The following is an 18,593-nucleotide window of genomic DNA, read 5'->3' as shown; positions in this document are numbered from 1 at the left end:
GAAAAAAAAAGGTAGTCGACGAACATTTTTCGTCTTAGTCGACGAAATCCACACTGCCCTGAAATTTAAAAAAAAAGGAACACACCCCAGTACTCTTATGGCAAGACAATTGCACCTCTTTTATATTTGATTGTAACCATAATATTATAGAGCATATAGTGAAATATCTTCTTTAAATAACACGATATCTTCAGAAACACATACAGTATTAAAGACGACCAACAACAATACATTCTATAGTGACAGTAACTTGAGGAATGGTTGTCAAGTGTGCTCATCGGGCCTCTCGAGCCAGCCGCGCGCAGAGTAATACAGTAAGAGAGTGGCGACACTAGCGTCTCCCATCGCAACAATGGAATGCGGAAGTGCTCATTCTATCTCAATGGGATAGTTCCATCCATAGGAGCAATGTTTGGAACTATAGCCCATAGGCGCCCGCTTTGCGGCGAGATCAAAGCGTGTCGCTACTCTCCTACTCTACACTCTGGCCCCGCGGTGGTAGTGGTGGCCCGGGGGGGGGCGACATGGTCAGGCGCAGGCGGAGATCAGGTGGCTAAGGCCGTTGAAGTAAGACTTTTCCCGTTCGCTCATCAGCTCAAAGTGCAGCGGCTGCTGGCAGAAGTTGCACTCCGCCGAGGTGTGGTGCTTCAGCTCCAGGCCCACGTCGGCCCAGGTGTGAAGCAGCTTCTCTGTTAACAACAACATGCAAGGAAACAGAGAATTAGGAAGGAATGAAAGAGAGAAAACACTTTGTTTATTGAACCCGTTTTATAGACCAACATTGGGACGGACTTATTAGCTCCTCTTACCGACAAAGTACTGCATCATCTGGGGCGTGTGGTGTGGCGTGGGCGCGATGCGAAGGAGCTCGTCGCCGCGGGCCACCGTGGGGTAGTTGATGGCCTGAACGTAGATGTTGTAACGACTCATCATGATGTCACACACCTCCGTGTTCTTCTCTGCGTCGGACACCTGTACAACGAGAAGGCACACACACACACACACACCCAATAAGATTTGGAACGAATCTGTGTCACCTTATAGCTTTTAACCACTTATTATAACCATTATCTTAAACTTTAGCAGATCTACAAGCTCAGTGTGGTACCGAGTGCCGCGCTACAAGATTGTAGATCTGCCATTTTTGAAAAATTGTGAAAATGTGTCGCAAATCTTTGAATATATATTCTTTCCCAATAAACTTTTTTAGCTAAAATCTTCTTCTGGTGTGTCCCGGGAACAAAATATTTGGTGGTGGCGGCCGGCAGCCAAATACATATCATTCTAGGCGTTTCTTGACATGAACATTTTTGGGAAACCGTCAGGACTTTTAGAAGACATTTGTAGAATCTGGTCTCAGGTCTTGATGGGTGAGCCCATTTAGGACTGACACCAGATTCTACAAATGTCTTCTAAATCATGACAGTTTGCAAAAAAAAAAAAAACATGTTTCTATATCAGTGGTTTTCAAAATATTTCATGTCAAGGACCCCAAAAATCATATATATATATATATATATATATATATATATATTTGGCCACCGACCCCATCTGAAAATATTGTGTTTCAAGGGACCCTCCAAGAGCAAACTTTTGAGTTAAAAAAACGTTTAAAAAAATAGCAGACCTACAGGCTATTTTTCAATAGCTAAAGCATTAAAAACTTAAACACCAAAAGGGGTTCCCCGGCACCCAAAATGGGTTAGGACAATAAATGCTGCCGCTGCTACAGTCAACTCACCCGGATGGGGATGATGTGGCTGGGGCAGTGCACCACGGGCAGCCCCGAGTCCATCAGCATCTGCCTCAGCAGCTTGACGTTGCGCTGGTGCTTGCGCCGCAGCGCGCGGCCCTCCTCCCCCTTGAGGGTCCGGATGGACTGCCGGGCTCCGGCCAGCAGCATGGGCGGCAGGGAGGTGGTGAAGATGAAGCCGGCGGCGTAGGATCGCACCGCGTCCACCAGCGTGGAGGTGCTGGCGATGTAACCCCCGACGCAGCCGTAGGCCTTGCCTGAAAACAAGAGTAGTAGCATGCAGTTATTAGCCCCTGTATGGTTTTAGACCCATTTCGACCCGAGGACGATTCTACAAATGCCTTCTAAATCCTGGAGAGTTTTCTGAAAATCGTTTTTTTTATGTCAAGGACCCCCACAAATATATGTAATTGGCCACCGACCCCCCCATCTGAAAATATGTTGTTCCAGGGACCATCCAGAAGCAAAGATTTTAGTTCAAAACGTTCACTCTGAATAGCTTGTAGATCTGCTATTTTTCAATAGAGAAGGACATAATGCTTAAAACACCAAAAGAGGTTCCCGCCCAGAATGAGTTAACACGCAGCCCGCCAGAACCGTATAGGCTTAAATTAATCGTCTAGCCTGCCAGAAGTTTTCCAGGGTTTATATACTTTAATCCATGTTTTGATCAGATCGTTAGCTGCTGTTCGTTAGCATAACAGTCAAAGTGGGACAGTGGCCGCAGCCATTTTGAAGATGTGCGCGCATCCACTTGCACCCTAAGGCCTCACTAACACCTTTCGATCTAGCATACAACATTGTTGGATGCTAGATGTAAACAAAGGGTTTGTTTACATCTTGCCCCAATGAATTTCCAATGGAAGTCACAATGGAAGTTTTACAGCTTTAATGATCTTAAATAGGTTTATTTTAGATTGTTCTTGTAGTAATAGCACAACATAAACATTAAAGAGACTTTAGTCGTTACTGTACAATACTTAAAAAAACAGTTGTCATGTTGCACACATGCTTAAAATAGCTCTCGTTTGCGCCGCCCTCGTTGAAAACAATGCATTTCCAACTCCAGCTTGGCTCAGTTCAGGTTGAGCACTCGGTTTCTGCCCCCTCTATATCGTAGCTCTTCTATTAGATGGCTCTGGGCCGGACCAATTCAAAAATACTTTGTTTGGGCATATTTTTCTGAATCGCCAAAGATCTAACGTACTATACACGCAATCCTTGAGCTTTCCAGCGAATACTGCATTTTCATAAGCAGCAACAAGACACTGTTGAGAGGTTCGATGTGGAGAATAGTTTAGGCAATACACGACACGACCCTTTCCCGTTTGTTTTTTTTATTCGTTTTCTCGGGAGAAACGGTCTCCAAATATTCTGAACACACTGGGGATCACTTTGAAGTGACAGAGAGGCTGCATGAGCTCTGAAGGAATAATTGTCCCTCTCACTTCGACGACAGCCTCAGGGGAGATTCAATAAGAGAATCACAGGAGACGACAGTCTCCTAGCAACAGGAGCAGAACACCTCCGGTTAAAGCGGAGCTTCTCTAAGCCGCTGTGGTATATTGGGTGACCAAACACTGAATGTCAAACAACATGAGTTTGCCGGGAGGATCGCCACCAAAGTGTAACGTTTCCCCACAAAGCTAAAACCCAATGGCTGACGAATACAGACAACAAAAATACAAACAAAATCGAATGTAATCTGTGTGGATCGGCGTGGCTCCTAGCCTGTAATGTCAATCCAATCCATCCATAATGCCATGTATTATCTAACTATAAATGCACCAAGTCTGTGTGTGTGTGTGTGTGTGTGTGTGTGTGTGTGTGTGTGTGTGTGTGTGTGTGTGTGTGTGTGTGTACACGTCTGCACGATTTTGCAACCCATTTTTTCACCCAGTGTCAATTATCTAATGTAATCCTGGGCACTACACTCAGACAACCTGCGGGCAGCGGACAGACCTCATGCTTCCATCTATGCATGAGGAGTCCAAGCTGCTTCTTTTCACCTGACAGGAGAGAGTTTCCCCAGCCGGACGTTTGTTGATAGTGCCGTTTGTGGAAGCACCAGTGTTGTTTTTGGCAGCAAATTTTGATTTTAGTTTTAGTCATAGTCTCTTGAATAGTTTATTTAGTTTCAGTCACATTTTAGTCACCTGGAATGTTTTAGTGAAATATTTAATAGGCCTATCTCACAGCCCGCTTTCCACGCCCACTTCCGGTAAATAGTGGTGTCTTTAACATTAGCATTTACACGTTTTTTTCTCTGGAGAATCTAAGTACATTTTCTAATGTAAAAAATTAAAAATGTGACAGACCAATATTATTATGAAGCAAACAAGATGGTAAATCAGCTCGAACAGATAGAACAAACCTTACCTTGAGAAAACAAAAGTTGTAGACTTCTTAAATTACCTCTGTTAACATGTAGCGTCTATGGAGTGACGTCACGCTATCACCACTAACCCCGAAAGGGGGCGTATTAAGGGGGGCGGGGAAATTCTGTGAGATAGGCTTATTGTCAGTATATTTAGTCTTAGCTGGGGTGCATAATTAGTTTAGACTAGTCATTGGTTAAGGTTAGGTTTGCTGCCCCGTGGGAGGTTAGGGTTAGGGTTTGAGATAGGTTGTAGTTGTAGGACTAATGTCTAAACAATGACTAGTCCCGTTTTAGCTCTAGTCATCATAGCTTAGTTTATTTAGTTTCCATGTAATTTGTCAGTGAAAAAAAAGGTAGTCGACGGACATTTTTCGTCTTGGTTTTAGTCGACGAAAACAACACTGGGAAGCACTAAACAAAGTTACGTTGTACGTCTTTTACAGTAACAAAGATCTCATCTAGATGCTTACCTAGAGTCCCTGAGATGATGTCCATCTTGTGCATGACCCCGTCCCGGTCCCCGATACCTCCTCCCCGGGACCCGTACAGCCCCACGGCGTGAACCTCGTCTACGAAGGTGATGGCCCCAAACTCATGGGCCACATCACACATCTCCTCCAGGGGACACACCGCGCCTGGGGGGTTAACAGCAGAGAGGGACAAAATAACCCATTTAGACCTGAGAAAATATTCTATCATTCTACAAATGTCTTCTAAATCCTGATAAACCCCATGTTTCTATGTCAGTCGTGCTCAAACATTTTCATGTCAAGGACCCCCTAAAATATATGTAATTGGCCCGCCGACCCCCATCTGAAAATATGTAGTTCTAGGGACCTTCCAGAAGCAAAGATTTGAGTTAAAAAATGTTCACTCTGAATATATATTCAAAGGTTTGCGCCACATTTTCGCTATTTAAAAAAAATAGCAGACCTATACGCTCGTATGAGCTTGTAGATCTGCTATTTTTCAATGGCTAAAGTAGAACATATTAAATGCTTGAAACACCAAAAGGGGTTCCCGCCCTGAAAGGTAAAACAGGTTAGCCATGTTACGGCATACTTTGAATAGCGAAAATAGGCAATCTTGACGTATTTGCCACTTTTCTTTTACAATTTTCACCCATCTCAAAATAGGGAGGACATGCAGGCTGAAAGTGGTTGAAGTGGATAGAACAAATTATCTGGGAAAAACAGATACACCCAGAGTTTGTATTTGACGGAATGAAAAGAAGTCATTGAAAAGTACTCGGGAGTGATGACGCAGAGCCAGCACTCCACAGGGACCCTTCAGAACCCACTTAATAACAGAGACTGACTCACTGACGTCACAGATAGTAAGGTATTCTGGACACTTCAGACATGCTGTGCAAAAAATAAAAATGTTTTGTTCTCTTCTCTGCTTCTGCTGTGTCTTTTCTTCTTACTTGGTTTTTGTTTTGTCAGCAACTAATGTTACTCTTAAAAAAGGGTAGGCATAATAAACTTTGGCTTCAGCCTACACCTTTTCGGTGCTAAACCTGATCATGTAACTGTCTTTTAAACATGAAAATGTAAGTACCAAAATAAACTATTCATTCATTAAAAAAATAAAAATCATTCAAAATGCTAATAAAAAGGCATCTGGGACTGGGTTGAAGTTGTGTCATGGAAATATGTAATGTGTGAAGATCAATACTTTGTATTCACTCATTTCATCCATCCATCTGATGGCTCCCGCCGGGCATTAAGCAACTAGTCGACTATTAAACTAGTAGACTAGTAAATCCACTTTGCAGACCTTTTTTCTCCCCGATTTTGCAGACCTCAAGATCAGGTAGATTATGTTATAGTCACCAATTTACACAGTTTTTAAATGTACAAATATAATATATAATATAATTTTGTATACATAATAGGTAGTTAAACAACTAGTCGACTAGTAAACTAGGCAACTAGTCAACTAGTCAAAATGACTAGAAGTGAATGCCCATGCTCCCGGTGTGCCTGGCTGTCTGCTGCACATTCCACACCTGCTGTTCTGAACAGCTGATTACACTACGTCAAACCTAGAAGCTCCGTTTGGTTCACGTTAGGACAACAACAAGGACCTGGTGTTAGGAAAACAACCAGGGCCTTGGGGTGTGGTTGCATCTGTCTCCGACTTGGCTAGAAGTGCTTCTAAGAAAGGTCCTCCGTGAACTGCACTGGCTCCCAGTCAAATTCAGAATTGACCTCAAAATACTCACCACCACATACAAAGCCCTCAACAACCAGGCCCCCCTTCTACCTCTCTGAACTCATCCAACGCCATGTCCCCACCCGCTCCCTCAGGTCAAGCACTGCCAACCTACTGGAACCCCACAAGTCCAACAAGAGAACCTGGGGTGACAGCAGGGCCTTCGCAGTGGCCGCCTCTTCGCTGTGGAACTCACTCCCAGCCCACATCAGAGCTGACCCCACCTTTGACATGTTCAAAAGAACACTCAAAACCCACCTTTTCAGACTTGCTTTTCCCACATAATCCCCCTCCCCCCTCCTTGTCTGCCTACCTTGTTTCTAGTTTAACCTTTTGACTTGTTAACTAGTTTACTTTTTTTCCAATAAAACCGTTTTTATTTTTTTCTGTACCTGGGTACCTTGAAAAGCGCTATATAAATTGTATGTATTATTATTATGTATGTATTATGTATTATAGGGAGAACTGTGGAGGACACGAGGAAGAGAAAGGCCTTATTTTACACTATGCTGTGGTGCTTTGTCCTTCACCCCCTGAATGGTTCATATTATATTTTTATATTTTCAAGTATCAGCCATCAGCAAATATATAAAACGTTATTATGTTGTCATAATGTTTAAGAAAGAGGAACCATCAGACACTGACCATCCATAGAGTGAACCGTTTCAAAAGCCACGATCTTGGGCTTGGTGGGGTCTCCCTTCTGTAGCAGCTCTCTCAGGTGGGCCACGTCGTTGTGGCCAAAGATGAACTTCTTGGCGCCGCTGTTCCGGATGCCCTGGATCATGGACGCGTGGTTGCCTGCGTCAGAGTAGATCTCACACCCTGGGAGGACAAAACAGGTTCAGTCATTTAGCCCCCTTTACTCTCACTGCTGGAACAGTAATAAAAAAAAAGGGTAAACTAATTGTCTCCACCAGGCCGAAGGCACTCCGTCCGTGTGTGTGTGTGTGTGTCCGTCCGTCTGTTACCAGCTAATCTCCGGCACTGTTTTGCATGCACACTCCCTGGATGCAAACGATGAACCTCTGCCCCACATTTTCCACAACGGCCTGTTATAGCGCCACCAGGAGGCACATTTTTTTATATTACTCCTCGAGATTCTGTCCAAAAATCCCGCAAATCGTTACACACCATCTCTATAGTCATGTGTTCAAGACGGATCTGTCCGATATTTCATATTCCATCCTAATTGGCTAACATTGGCTTTCAAAGTTTGCAGGATTGGCCCGTTTTTAACAAAAAGCCTCAAATCATGAAAGCAGCGTGCAATTTACGTGAAATCTTTCACAGACTTTCCTACTAGGCTGAGGAATATATCCCACCCTTTTCACATTGGCCTGTTATAGCGCCACCAACAGGTGGATGTTTGCAAAACACATTTTTGGAACAAAATGCCTCAAATCATCCAATTGCCATCCAAGGCGTAAGAAGAAATGCCACCCCTTTTCACATTGGCCTATTATAGCGCCACAAGGAGGCCACAACCTGACCTGCCCTGGTGGAGACCTGTTCCCCGAGGGGCACTTTATCTAGTCCCCACAGGAATCCGCGATCGCGGGAGGGTTTGAATGACAACCTTTGCAACCAAAACAAATAATTAAAACAATATAATAATAATCGATCCCCAAAAACGATTATTGGAATCTTTGATCGACACATCCATAATTACAATTAATTGTATCTATTTCATGAAAGATTCTACCTATTTAAAAAAAAAAAAAATAGCTTGATAACTGGTCATTGCAGGTTAAATAATTTAATGCCCACGTAATATTAAGCCGCGGAATCAAGGATTGTTGTCCGCTGAATTATGAATGTTCGCCACGGAATCAAGACTTTTTTTCCTGCAGATTCCTGTGGGGACTATTTATCTAGTTTACCCTGAAACGGATCCCCGTTTTGGTAGTCAATTAGACCTGAAGACAGCCAATTGACCATTTGTCAGACTAACCAGCAGGCTCTTTCTGCCTTGTTCCGCCCTGGTTCAGCCTCGTTTATGTTGAATTTGCTAAAACATAATTTTTGGAAAAAAACTAAAAACAAACATGATATACCCTGCAGTCACCATGCTGCACCTGTGATGTTCCTTTTTACTGACACCAAGTTTAAAATAACAATTGAACGCACAGAATATCAATACGAAGCAACTGAAAAAACACGTTATTTCAATGGTAGTGGATGGAGAGAAAGGATTTTTGTCCAACCACTAAACGGCAACCAATGGGTGCGAAGAGGGGCACAACCACGGGCGGGACTTGACAAAGGGTGAATTAGTTTGATGTTGGATTTACCTGGCAGCATCTTGGCGAGGGTGAAGAGGGTGGAGTCATTGGCGACGAAGCAGGAAGTGAAGAGGAGTGCGGCGTCCTTCCCGTGGAGGTCAGCCAGTTCCTGCTCTAGCTCCACGTGGAACTTGGAGGTCCCCGCGATGTTTCTGGTCCCGCCTGCTCCCGAACCGTGCTTCTTCAACGTCTCCCTGAAAAAAACAAAATTTGGATTTATTTTTAACACATCATGTGTATTGCATCAGAATCTTCCAGCCAGTCAGAATGTATGTGGTCCACCCTTAGAGTATATATATATATATATATTAATAGAGACGTCACCGGATTTCTCCTCCCATCCACTTGCATTAACCCATTTTGGGCGGGAACCCCTTTTGGTGTTGTAAGCATTATGTTGTACTTTAGCTGTTGAAAAATAGCAGATCTACAAGCTTGTAGGTCTGCTATTTTTGAAAAATCATGAAAATGTGGCCCAAATGTTTGAATATATTCTTTCAGAGCGAACGTTTTTTTAACTCAAATATTTGCTTCTGGGGGGGGGGGTCCCTGGAACAACACATTTTCAGATGGGGGTCGGCGGCCAATTACATAACATATTTGGGGGTCCTTGACATGAAAATATTTGAGAACGACATTTAGAAGACATTTGTAGAATCATCCTCAGGTCAGTTGCTCAAAAGCGCATGAGGCGATTTCACTCCTCCTTCCGGGTAGGAACATAGTGCATTCTGGGCTGGATAGGGCCAAATCGTGAACGCGCTGGCCGTTGACTATCATTGCGCGTGTTCGCGTTCACGTGTCATTGCCCCAATAACGTGAACGTGCGCAATGATAGTCAACGGCCCAGCGCTGGCTCGAGCTGCACTGCCAAATTCGGCCACTATGTCCACTTCACCTCAGGGGTTCCTCTTGGTGACGTCTCCATTATATTTATACTCCAAGGGTCCACCCTGCATTATTTAGTGTGAGAAATGGGTTTACAACCCATTACACCTACTGTGCAATTTTCTTTTTTCATCTAAGACAAAGACGCTTATAACATCTCATTAAAGGACCACTTCACCACTATCTTCAGAAAGACAGTAATAATAGCATAACAAAGCTGCAGCCTATAGTGCCGATTAGCCCAATAACACTTGACCCCGCCCGCCCACCCACCCACCCACACACACACACACACACTAGCATGACAAAAGGTACAGCCTAGTGCAGTGAGTGAGGCCTAATTACACATGCAAATACACACACACACACACACAACAGCCTCCTCCTCAAACACTTACATGATGGCCTGCACCACGTGCGGGTGTCGGCTCATGCCCAGGTAGTCGTTGCTGCACCAAACGGACACCTCCTTCTTGTCCTCCAAGGAATCCGTGTAGTTCTCTGCCATGGGGAACTCGGTGGCCAGCCGGTTGACGGTCTTGAACACGCGGTAGGTGTGATCGCTCTTCTTCTCCTCAATCATTTTCTCAAATAAGCCATCGTAATGGAAGTTGGAGACTGTTAAAAATGGGTAGAGGGAGGTTGGTTGTCGAGTCAGGACAGGTAACAGAGTCAGGAAAACAGGGTCAAGTATGTTTATATATTTACATGTTTTCCTCTGAATGTTTGCCTATTGAGACATGCCCGGAAAACATGGACGCTAGCCCTCTTTTTGAAACCTCCTCGCCACTCGCCCTGCACACTTGCCCTCGATATGCGCATTCACGCATATTAACACATCTTGTGCCCAAGACGTCTGTGGACGTCCTGGGTATTGCGCAACGTGCATAGCCCAAGACGTCTGTGGACGTCTTTGAAAAAAAAAAAAAAATCAGAAAAATCAAAACACTTGGTGCCAAAGTTTGTTTTTTTCGCCATTGAGAATGCATTTGGCGTTTAAATTAAATAACTCAGAAACTATAAAACATTTCAAAGTAAAAAGTTCCAGCATGTGTCTCCACAGTCAGCTGAATTATAAAAAATGTGAATGGATTTTCTAGGTGAAAGTGATTTTGGGCAGTTAAGCGTGGGCTCTCAATGTGTTAAGTGTCGTCCGAAACCAAGCAGCCTCGAGTGGAAGTGGCTTATAAAGCCCTCAAGCCCTCTGTGCCCTCGATATGCGCATTCACGCATATTAAGTGTCGTTCGAAACCAAGCAGCCTCGAGTGGAAGTGGCTTATAAAGCCCTCAAGCCCTCTGTGCCGATCTAGACTTGATTGCCTTGTGCAGCCCTGCTCTCTGTCCGCATGGAAACCGCGACCTACAAATGTAAGTACCACCACAAATAAATTATAAATAAACTGCTCCTAAACAATCTTCATCTGATGCAGAATAGACAACGCTCCAACTGATGTTCACAAGGGCTCATGGATGTATATGACATGTCATTTTTGACAGTCATGCTGCATTTCCTTTTTCCATATTCATGAAATCCACATGTCACACAAACATACACAATGCAATATAACTGTACAAACAAAATAACAGGTAACACAATTGCATGATGGTAACCATGGCAATGAATGGTGTCTGTTTCCTGTTTCTGTTTACTCGGAGGGTAACTGTTTTTTATACCCAGCACCCTAATCAAGGGAACTTGATTCAGCTGGAGGGGCACTCCCGAGAGCACTTCAAGTCAAAGGACTGGTTTCAGAAAGGGTTTATTAGGAACTCAAACCAACTCAACTCACCATGACTGGGCAAGTTGTCCTGTAGCAGGTGAGAGACTCGTTTGGGCCGTTGTTTCAGGAGGTTCCTCATCAACGTGGCACGATCCCCCCCGCCCACTTTGTTGTTGTTGCTCATGGAGGAGGACTGCTTCAGGTGCATAGGGGACACATCTGGAACATACAGAGCAGCAGTGTTGTTGTTTTTGGCAGCAAAATTTAGTTTTTTAGTTTTAGTCATAGTCTCTTGAAGAATAGTTTATTTAGTTTTAGTCACATTTTAGTCACCTGGAATGTCTTTGTGTTAGTCTAGTTTCAGTCGACTAAATATCATGAGATTTTAGTCGACTAAATCTACAGGTGATGGCTGTTTTTACATTTGCTGAAAATAGACGCGTTGTGAGCTTGTAGATCGGCTATTTTCGGCATGCAACCAAGTGTAAAATGACTTCCTAACATTTTAGTTTTTATTTGACGAAATTGTCAGTATACTGAAGTCTTAGTTTTAGTTCATCATAGCTTAGTTTTCATTTAGTTTCCATTTAAAAACAACACTGATCTGGAACATAGAGCATAGAAACCAGCATCTTACAGGATTAGTCTACTACATACAGACCATGTGAAAATGTGACCATGCAACTTCACCCCCAAATACAGTACCCTTTACAAATACACACTATAGAGGTGCTCCCATCGGGTTTTTTTAGGGCCGATCCAGATCACCGATTGTTTTTCCTCACGATCGGACGATAAATTTGAATATTTCCAAAATGATTCATTATGTCAAAACTGTTCCTGTATGTGTGTGTGTGTGTGTGTGTGTGGGGGGGGGGGGGGGGGGGGGGGGGGGGGATATGGGGAGAATGTTTAATAGTCCCGTCACAAAGATGCAAAACAATATTAGACCTGTATATCTATACTAGCAGCTAGTAAGCATGCCATAAGATGGCCAAAGTAGGAATATAATATGAACATCAATTTGAAGCGACATGGGGATTTTATACAATACAAATCCTAGATGGGTAAAAACATTTCAGTAAATTGTCAACGTTTCCCCGACTGTGCATATTCTAAGTGTGATAAATAAATTCAGAACTCAGGGGTAGAGTGGCTGGATGGTTGCCAGTTCGAACCCGGGTTCCCCCAGAAGTGTCGAAGTGTCCTTGAGCAAGACACTGAACCCCTAATTGCTCCTGATGTGCTGGTTGGTGCCTTGCATGGTTTCCCCCGCCATCGGCGTGAATGTGAATGGGTGAATGTAATGCACAATCTATGTAAAGCGCCTTGGATAAATTTACCATGTGAATTATGAATCTTACCGTTCTGGACAGTGCGGACCTCCTGAACGTCCTCCTGCTCCATGCTGACCTCTCGGACCACGCTGCTGTTCTTCTGACCCATCTCGGCAGCCAGGAAGGGGCATTTGGTGGCCGCCGCCTGGCCAGAGGGTGGCATCGGGTGGTAAGGGGGCAGCTGGGACTTCTTAGGCACTGGAGAGAAAGGAGAGGAAGCTTTAGAGCAAAAGATACACACACAGAAAATTCAAAAGTGTACTTCCGATATTTATGCACTAAAAGTCAATATCGTGTCAGAACACATTTTCGTGAAACTTCCTGAATGGCCTTTATTCATCAAAATCATACTTCTGGATGCCATAAGTTAAAGAGAAAGCAATTTTTTTTTTGCAATTTAAAAAAATGGCAAATAAGTTTAGGGATAAGGGATAAGGGTGGTGCAAGATGGAGCCCCGTCTAAACCTAACCCTAAACCTAACCTGCCTATACCTAGCTATACCCAGTGTTGTTTTCGTCGACTAAAACTAAGACGAAAAATGTTCGTCGACTACCTTTATTCACTGACAAAAACTAAATGGAAACTAAGCTATGATGACTAAATATAAATATATTGACAATTGTCAACAAATAAAAACTAGACTAAAATGTTAGGAAGGGACTAGTGGACAAGAGATCCAGAATAAGTCCTTTTACACTCGTTTACATGCTGAAAATAGCCGCTGCGGCACATTGTGAGCTTGTAGATCTTCAGAAAGTGTAAAATCAGCCATTATGACGGCATCAAGGCCCGCCAAAATACATTTTAGTCGACTAAATCACCTGTAGATTTAGTCGACTAAAATCGCATGACATTTAGTCGACTAAAACTAAACTAACACCAACACATTCCAGGTGACTAAAATGTGACTAAGCGAAAACGATTCAAGAGACTATGGGCAGTATTATGCGTGTCTTAAGTACCAGGTCTTATTACTTAACTTAAGACATGGAGGTGTGATCAATGCCATTTGGCTATTCTGAGTGGCCAAACAGCATTGACCACGCCTCCAGGTCTTAAGTTAAGTCATAAGACCTGGTACTTAAGACACGCATAATACTGCCCTTTGACTAAAACACCACTGGCTATACCTAAACCTAGCTATACCTAAAACTAGCTATACCTAAACCTCCCACTCACCGGCAGACATGATGTCCTCGGTCTTCTGGTGGGACGAGGAGGAGCAGAGGGATCGGACCAGCGTGGGCCCCAGAGGCTTGGAGGCCAGCTCCATCATGATGGGGCACTGCTGGGCGTACACCACCATGCTCTTCCTGGCCTGCTGGAAGAACGCCTGGGGCACGCGGGCCAGGAACGGACAGCGGCGCACTACCACGTCCATAGTCAACAATGGATTTTTAAAAAGCCTGGGAGAGAAGGAGGAGACCGAATGGAAATAAGAACATTTGCAGGAAGTTTTAGTGTTACATCTCCAGAACAGTATACTAATGGTTATCTGAAAGAAAGGGGTTTAGAATAGATCCATGGACTTTTAGCTCTAGCCAGTGTTGTTTTTGGCAGCACATTTTTTTTATTTTAGTTTTAGTCATAGTTTCTTGAATAGTTCATTTAGTTTGTCACCTTTTAGACACCTGGAATGTTTTAGCGTTAGACTTCGACTAAATATCATAAGATTTTAGTCGACTAAATCTACAGTTGATTTAGTCGAACAAAAATGTATTTTGGCGGGCCTTGATGCCGTCGTAATGGCCGTTTTTTTTCACTTGCTGAAAATAGGAGATCCACAAGCTCACAACGCGGCGGCGCGCCACGCGTTGTGGGCTTGTAGATTGGCTATTTTCAGCATGCAACTAATTGTAAAATGACTTATACTGGATCTCTTGTCCATTAGTCCCTTCCTAACATTTTAGTCTAGTTTTTATTTGTTGACGAAATTGTCAATATATTTAGTCTTAGTTTTAGTCATCATAGCTTGGTTTTCATTGAGTTTCCATTTAGTTTTTGTCAGTGAAATAAGGTAGTTGACGAAGATTTTTCGTCTTGGTTTTAGTCGACGAAAACAACATGGGGAAACAGTGCACACATGTTCAAGTAATGTTTCTGAGCAGTGATTTTGCGGCCAGGTTATAAAGCATAATAGGACTTCACTAGTTCACTTCAATATGTTATCTGCCAATTCGGTGAGACATTTACCGCAGTGGAGAGTATATAAATAGACTAGCAGTATAAACGGTAACAGGTACAGTCGCCCCAATTCCATCTCGCAGGCATAGTTTTACTGAGCTTAAGGTTAGGAATAAGGTTAGGTTTAACCGTTTAAGCATAATTTACTTATATTACTTTAGGAATACCAGACCGCGCTGTTCCGCCGGCTGTATGCCCGGGGCGAGTTGGTAAAGGGGAGAGTTGTTTTGAATTTGTATAAACCCAGCGTGTTTGGTCCCTAGTATGGTCCCTGGATGCATTTGTTTAACTTCCACTTCTGCATTTCCAGTTCACCATGCATTCTTTTGGTGCAACAGGTGTGTCCTTAACAGGTGAAAGTGCATTGCCCCGTGAATAGAGAAACCTTAGCAAACACCAGTGGTGGAAAGTAACTAAGTACTTTTACTTGAGTACTGTACTTAAGTACAATTTTGAGGTATTTGCACTTTAGAGTATTTCCATTAATAATTTTATTTCTACTCCACTACATCTCAGAGCCAAAATTTGTACTTTTACTTCACTACAATTATTTGAAAACTTTAGTTACTAGTTACTTTGGCGATTTTAACATACATTAACCACTTCAACCCTATACATTTCGGCCATTTGAAAATAGACAATCTACAAGCTCACAATGCGTTGTGTTGCAACGCATTGTGAGCTTGTAGATCTGCTATTTAATAGATTTTGTACACATTTTGAACTTGTGAAATGGGACATTCTGCACAATGAGTACTTTTACTTTTAGTACTTTAAGAACATTTTGATGCCGATACTTTTGTACTTTTACTAGTACATTTTCTTGTAACGAAGTACTTCTAAATTGCAGTATTGGTACTTTTACTTAAGTAAAACAATTGAGTACATTTTCCACCACTGGCAAACACATCTTGCCAACTATAGTACAGTGATTCTTTACAATTTTGTTTTATTATGCCCAGCTTTGTGCGTTTGTGTGTGTGAGCCGTGCTTGTGTTTGTAGCTGCACGGGAATGTGACGATTTGATTGGTTGCGCACAGAATGTGATGTATGATAACAGTGCCCCTCACTTCACACAAGTGTGATTTTTAAAAGAAATTGTAATGTCTGATATGCAATAGGTCATGGACACCCATTTGACAAGATTTGTTGTATTCTTGGTTCTTCCATTATCCGCTATATAGAAGTGTATATTTGTACGTCTGTAAATGTTATGATGAATTGAACATGGTGGACCCTTTGGTAAACAAGTGTGTAATGCTTTATGTTATGGTGTCGTCCAGTTAACAGTTCTTGTATTGAGTTGTACTAGAAATGTACTGTAATTCTCCAAACTGTTAATAAATACTTTTAAAAAAAGAATCAATAAATTCTTTGCACTTATAGGTCTAGCCTTGATACAAGACTGTCATCATATGTTATATGAAATGGTCGTCACAAATCCAACTAGGTTTTTTGATTGATTTATTAACAGTTTGCAGAATTACAGTACATTTTAAGTACTCAATACAAATACTGTTAACTGAGTGGACGACACCATAAAGCATTACACTTGTTTACAAGAGGGTCCACCTTGTTCAAATCATCAAAACATTACAAAAGAGACGTACAAATAGACACTTCTATATAGCCAAAAAGAACAGGACAGGAATGCATCATAAAGGAGGTCAAAAAGGGAAAAGAAACATACAGGGCCCACCATTTTCAATTCATCAAAAATAATAGGTCTCTATAGCCTACTCAAGAGCTATTAAAGGACAAGAAGACAGCGAAAAATGACCAAAATGACGGATATATAAACACTCTTGTGCGGGCTATTAACAAATTTCACAAGTACTGTATAATGCTCACGATTAAGGGGGGGGGGGGGGGGTGGAGGGAGCCCCTGAAACCTCTCAAGGTGAAGGACCCCTGCCTGTTAAAGTATGATTACCTGCTAGCCCAACAACACCCTTGTCCGCCATTTACAGTAAAAGTCCTGGATTACAGATAGTTTTCCAGGAAATGATCCCCCACTACTACTGACACCACACACACGCACGCTAAGGAAAAGGTCCAAAGTCCAAAACGAAGAATATCTATGACTAATAATGATGACATGCTTGTTGTTTAGGGCCTTCCTTCCAGTTTCCACGCCGACATATAGATAAGATTGAACTGTGAATAAATAATAAACACTCACACTAGTACTCTACACTTCCACGTGCGTAAGTTGTTTCTAAATTAAGTTCTGTCACGCGACTGGCTGACATTCGATTCCAGCTCTTGTGTAGACCTGAATGTCGAGATAGATAGCCATGGTTCACAATGGCGGAAATATATACCCCTTTTTCGCGCACCTTGTTACATTTACAACGTTCACACGTCTAAATAAAAAGGTTGTTTTCAAATATAAAGTGCTCACCCCCGGTGCCACGGATGTTAGAATGTTGTACGGGCGGATTTTAGCAGCCGCGCATTCCTTATTCTTCAACAAAAGGCGTTTTAACCCGGATCGGTGGCAATTCTAACAAAAAAGTTATAACGCATCAAGAGTGCAGTACACCACCCAGTCGATAGGGGCGCGTAGTTAAAAGCATATGGTGGAAAAACTTAGAAACTGGCCGGCGGTCGGATAAAAAAACATGTTTTATTGAATAATACTGAATGCACGGGTGCTAATTCTCGCCCGTAAAAAAAATCTATCGTCCGTGGCACCCCGGGGTGACACTTTAGAGTTGAAATCAGACGAATATGTAGACTTTTAACTTAAATGTAACAATATGCGCAAAACAAGGTGAAGTGGCGTCATGACTGTCAAGGTTTCAGGGCTAACATTCATTCCCCATGAACCCTAGCGGCCCATATAGTATTCTATTCGTCCTTTTATTAAAAAAATACAAATAAGAGAAAACATCAGCAATGGGACGTGAACTTGTGGATCACCTATTTTCGCTATTGTCGTACAAGCAATAATGTAAAGTGTGCAGAGGCTACTACTTTCATAAACGATCATTGATTGACTGCAGACCAAACTTGTGTTTAATAATGGCCCATATGTGTGATGATTCAAAGCCTGTAGTTCGTTGTCAAATTTTAATTTGTCAACTAATACAACATTACGCAATCCGTTAGATTATTACATTGTTATTAATAGTCTGTCCCCGGGTTAGGGGTAAACAGTAATACACTAACATATTGTAGTTCTGACAGCAGGAACTTTAACTAGCTAAAGGTTAGCTATAGCCATAGTGTCAGGGAAAGGAGACCGAAATGATGACGGAAGAGAGAGAGAGGCATCTTACCTTTGCGGGGAAATGTAAAAAAGAAAGAAATGTCCTCCTCAGTCCTCTAGCAGCTTAGATAAGCTAACAGATTGTCAGTGTGAATCCAGAGCCAGGTAAAGTGCAGTAAGTTTGGGAAGTCAGGGGAGAGGGAGATGTTATAAAGATCACAGCCGGCCGTGTTATCCTACACTGAGGACGAACCAAAGGACAGACGAGATGCAACCGGCTTATAAGGGCAAGAAGAATCGTGACGCAGGGGGTTATCGCGAGACACGTTTTGTTGTGACGTCAGGTGGCCCTTCCCCTACATTTTTCTTTAGTTTCACCCATTCATGTTTTACATGTTATGCACTGTGGTTGGTTAGGTTAGGTTACTTTGGTTTATTTTGATGAATTGAACAAGGTGGACCCTCTTGTAAACAAGTGTAATGCTTTATTGGTCGTCCACTCACAGTTAACAGTCTTTGTATTGAGTTGTGCTTGAAATGTACTGTAATTCTGCAAACTGTTAATAAATATTTCAATCAATCAATCAATTCAACCTTTTTCATATGAAGGTC

The 18,593-nt window shown here is 42.6% G+C and overlaps 1 protein-coding gene across 1 annotated transcript; it reads right to left on the bottom strand.

Moving 5' to 3' along the window:
- Positions 1–90: 90 nt before the first annotated feature.
- On the bottom strand, positions 91–18,222 carry alas1 (aminolevulinate, delta-, synthase 1). Its single transcript, XM_079510389.1, has 11 exons — positions 18,052–18,222; positions 13,762–13,988; positions 12,609–12,779; positions 11,314–11,463; positions 9,922–10,141; positions 8,645–8,829; positions 6,996–7,175; positions 4,604–4,768; positions 1,742–2,010; positions 810–972; positions 91–689 (listed from the first exon to the last, which is right to left on the bottom strand). The coding sequence occupies exons 2-11, from the start codon at positions 13,961–13,963 to the stop codon at positions 529–531; spliced, it is 1,866 nt and encodes a 621-aa protein (XP_079366515.1). The 5' UTR covers positions 13,964–13,988; positions 18,052–18,222; the 3' UTR covers positions 91–528.
- Positions 18,223–18,593: the final 371 nt, after the last annotated feature.

This window comes from Electrona antarctica (genome assembly GCF_951216825.1).
Source record: "Electrona antarctica genome assembly, chromosome: 9".
Lineage (NCBI taxonomy): Eukaryota > Metazoa > Chordata > Actinopteri > Myctophiformes > Myctophidae > Electrona > Electrona antarctica.
Note: the sequence above shows the minus strand (reverse complement) of the source record. Positions and strands in the feature narration are given on the sequence as shown.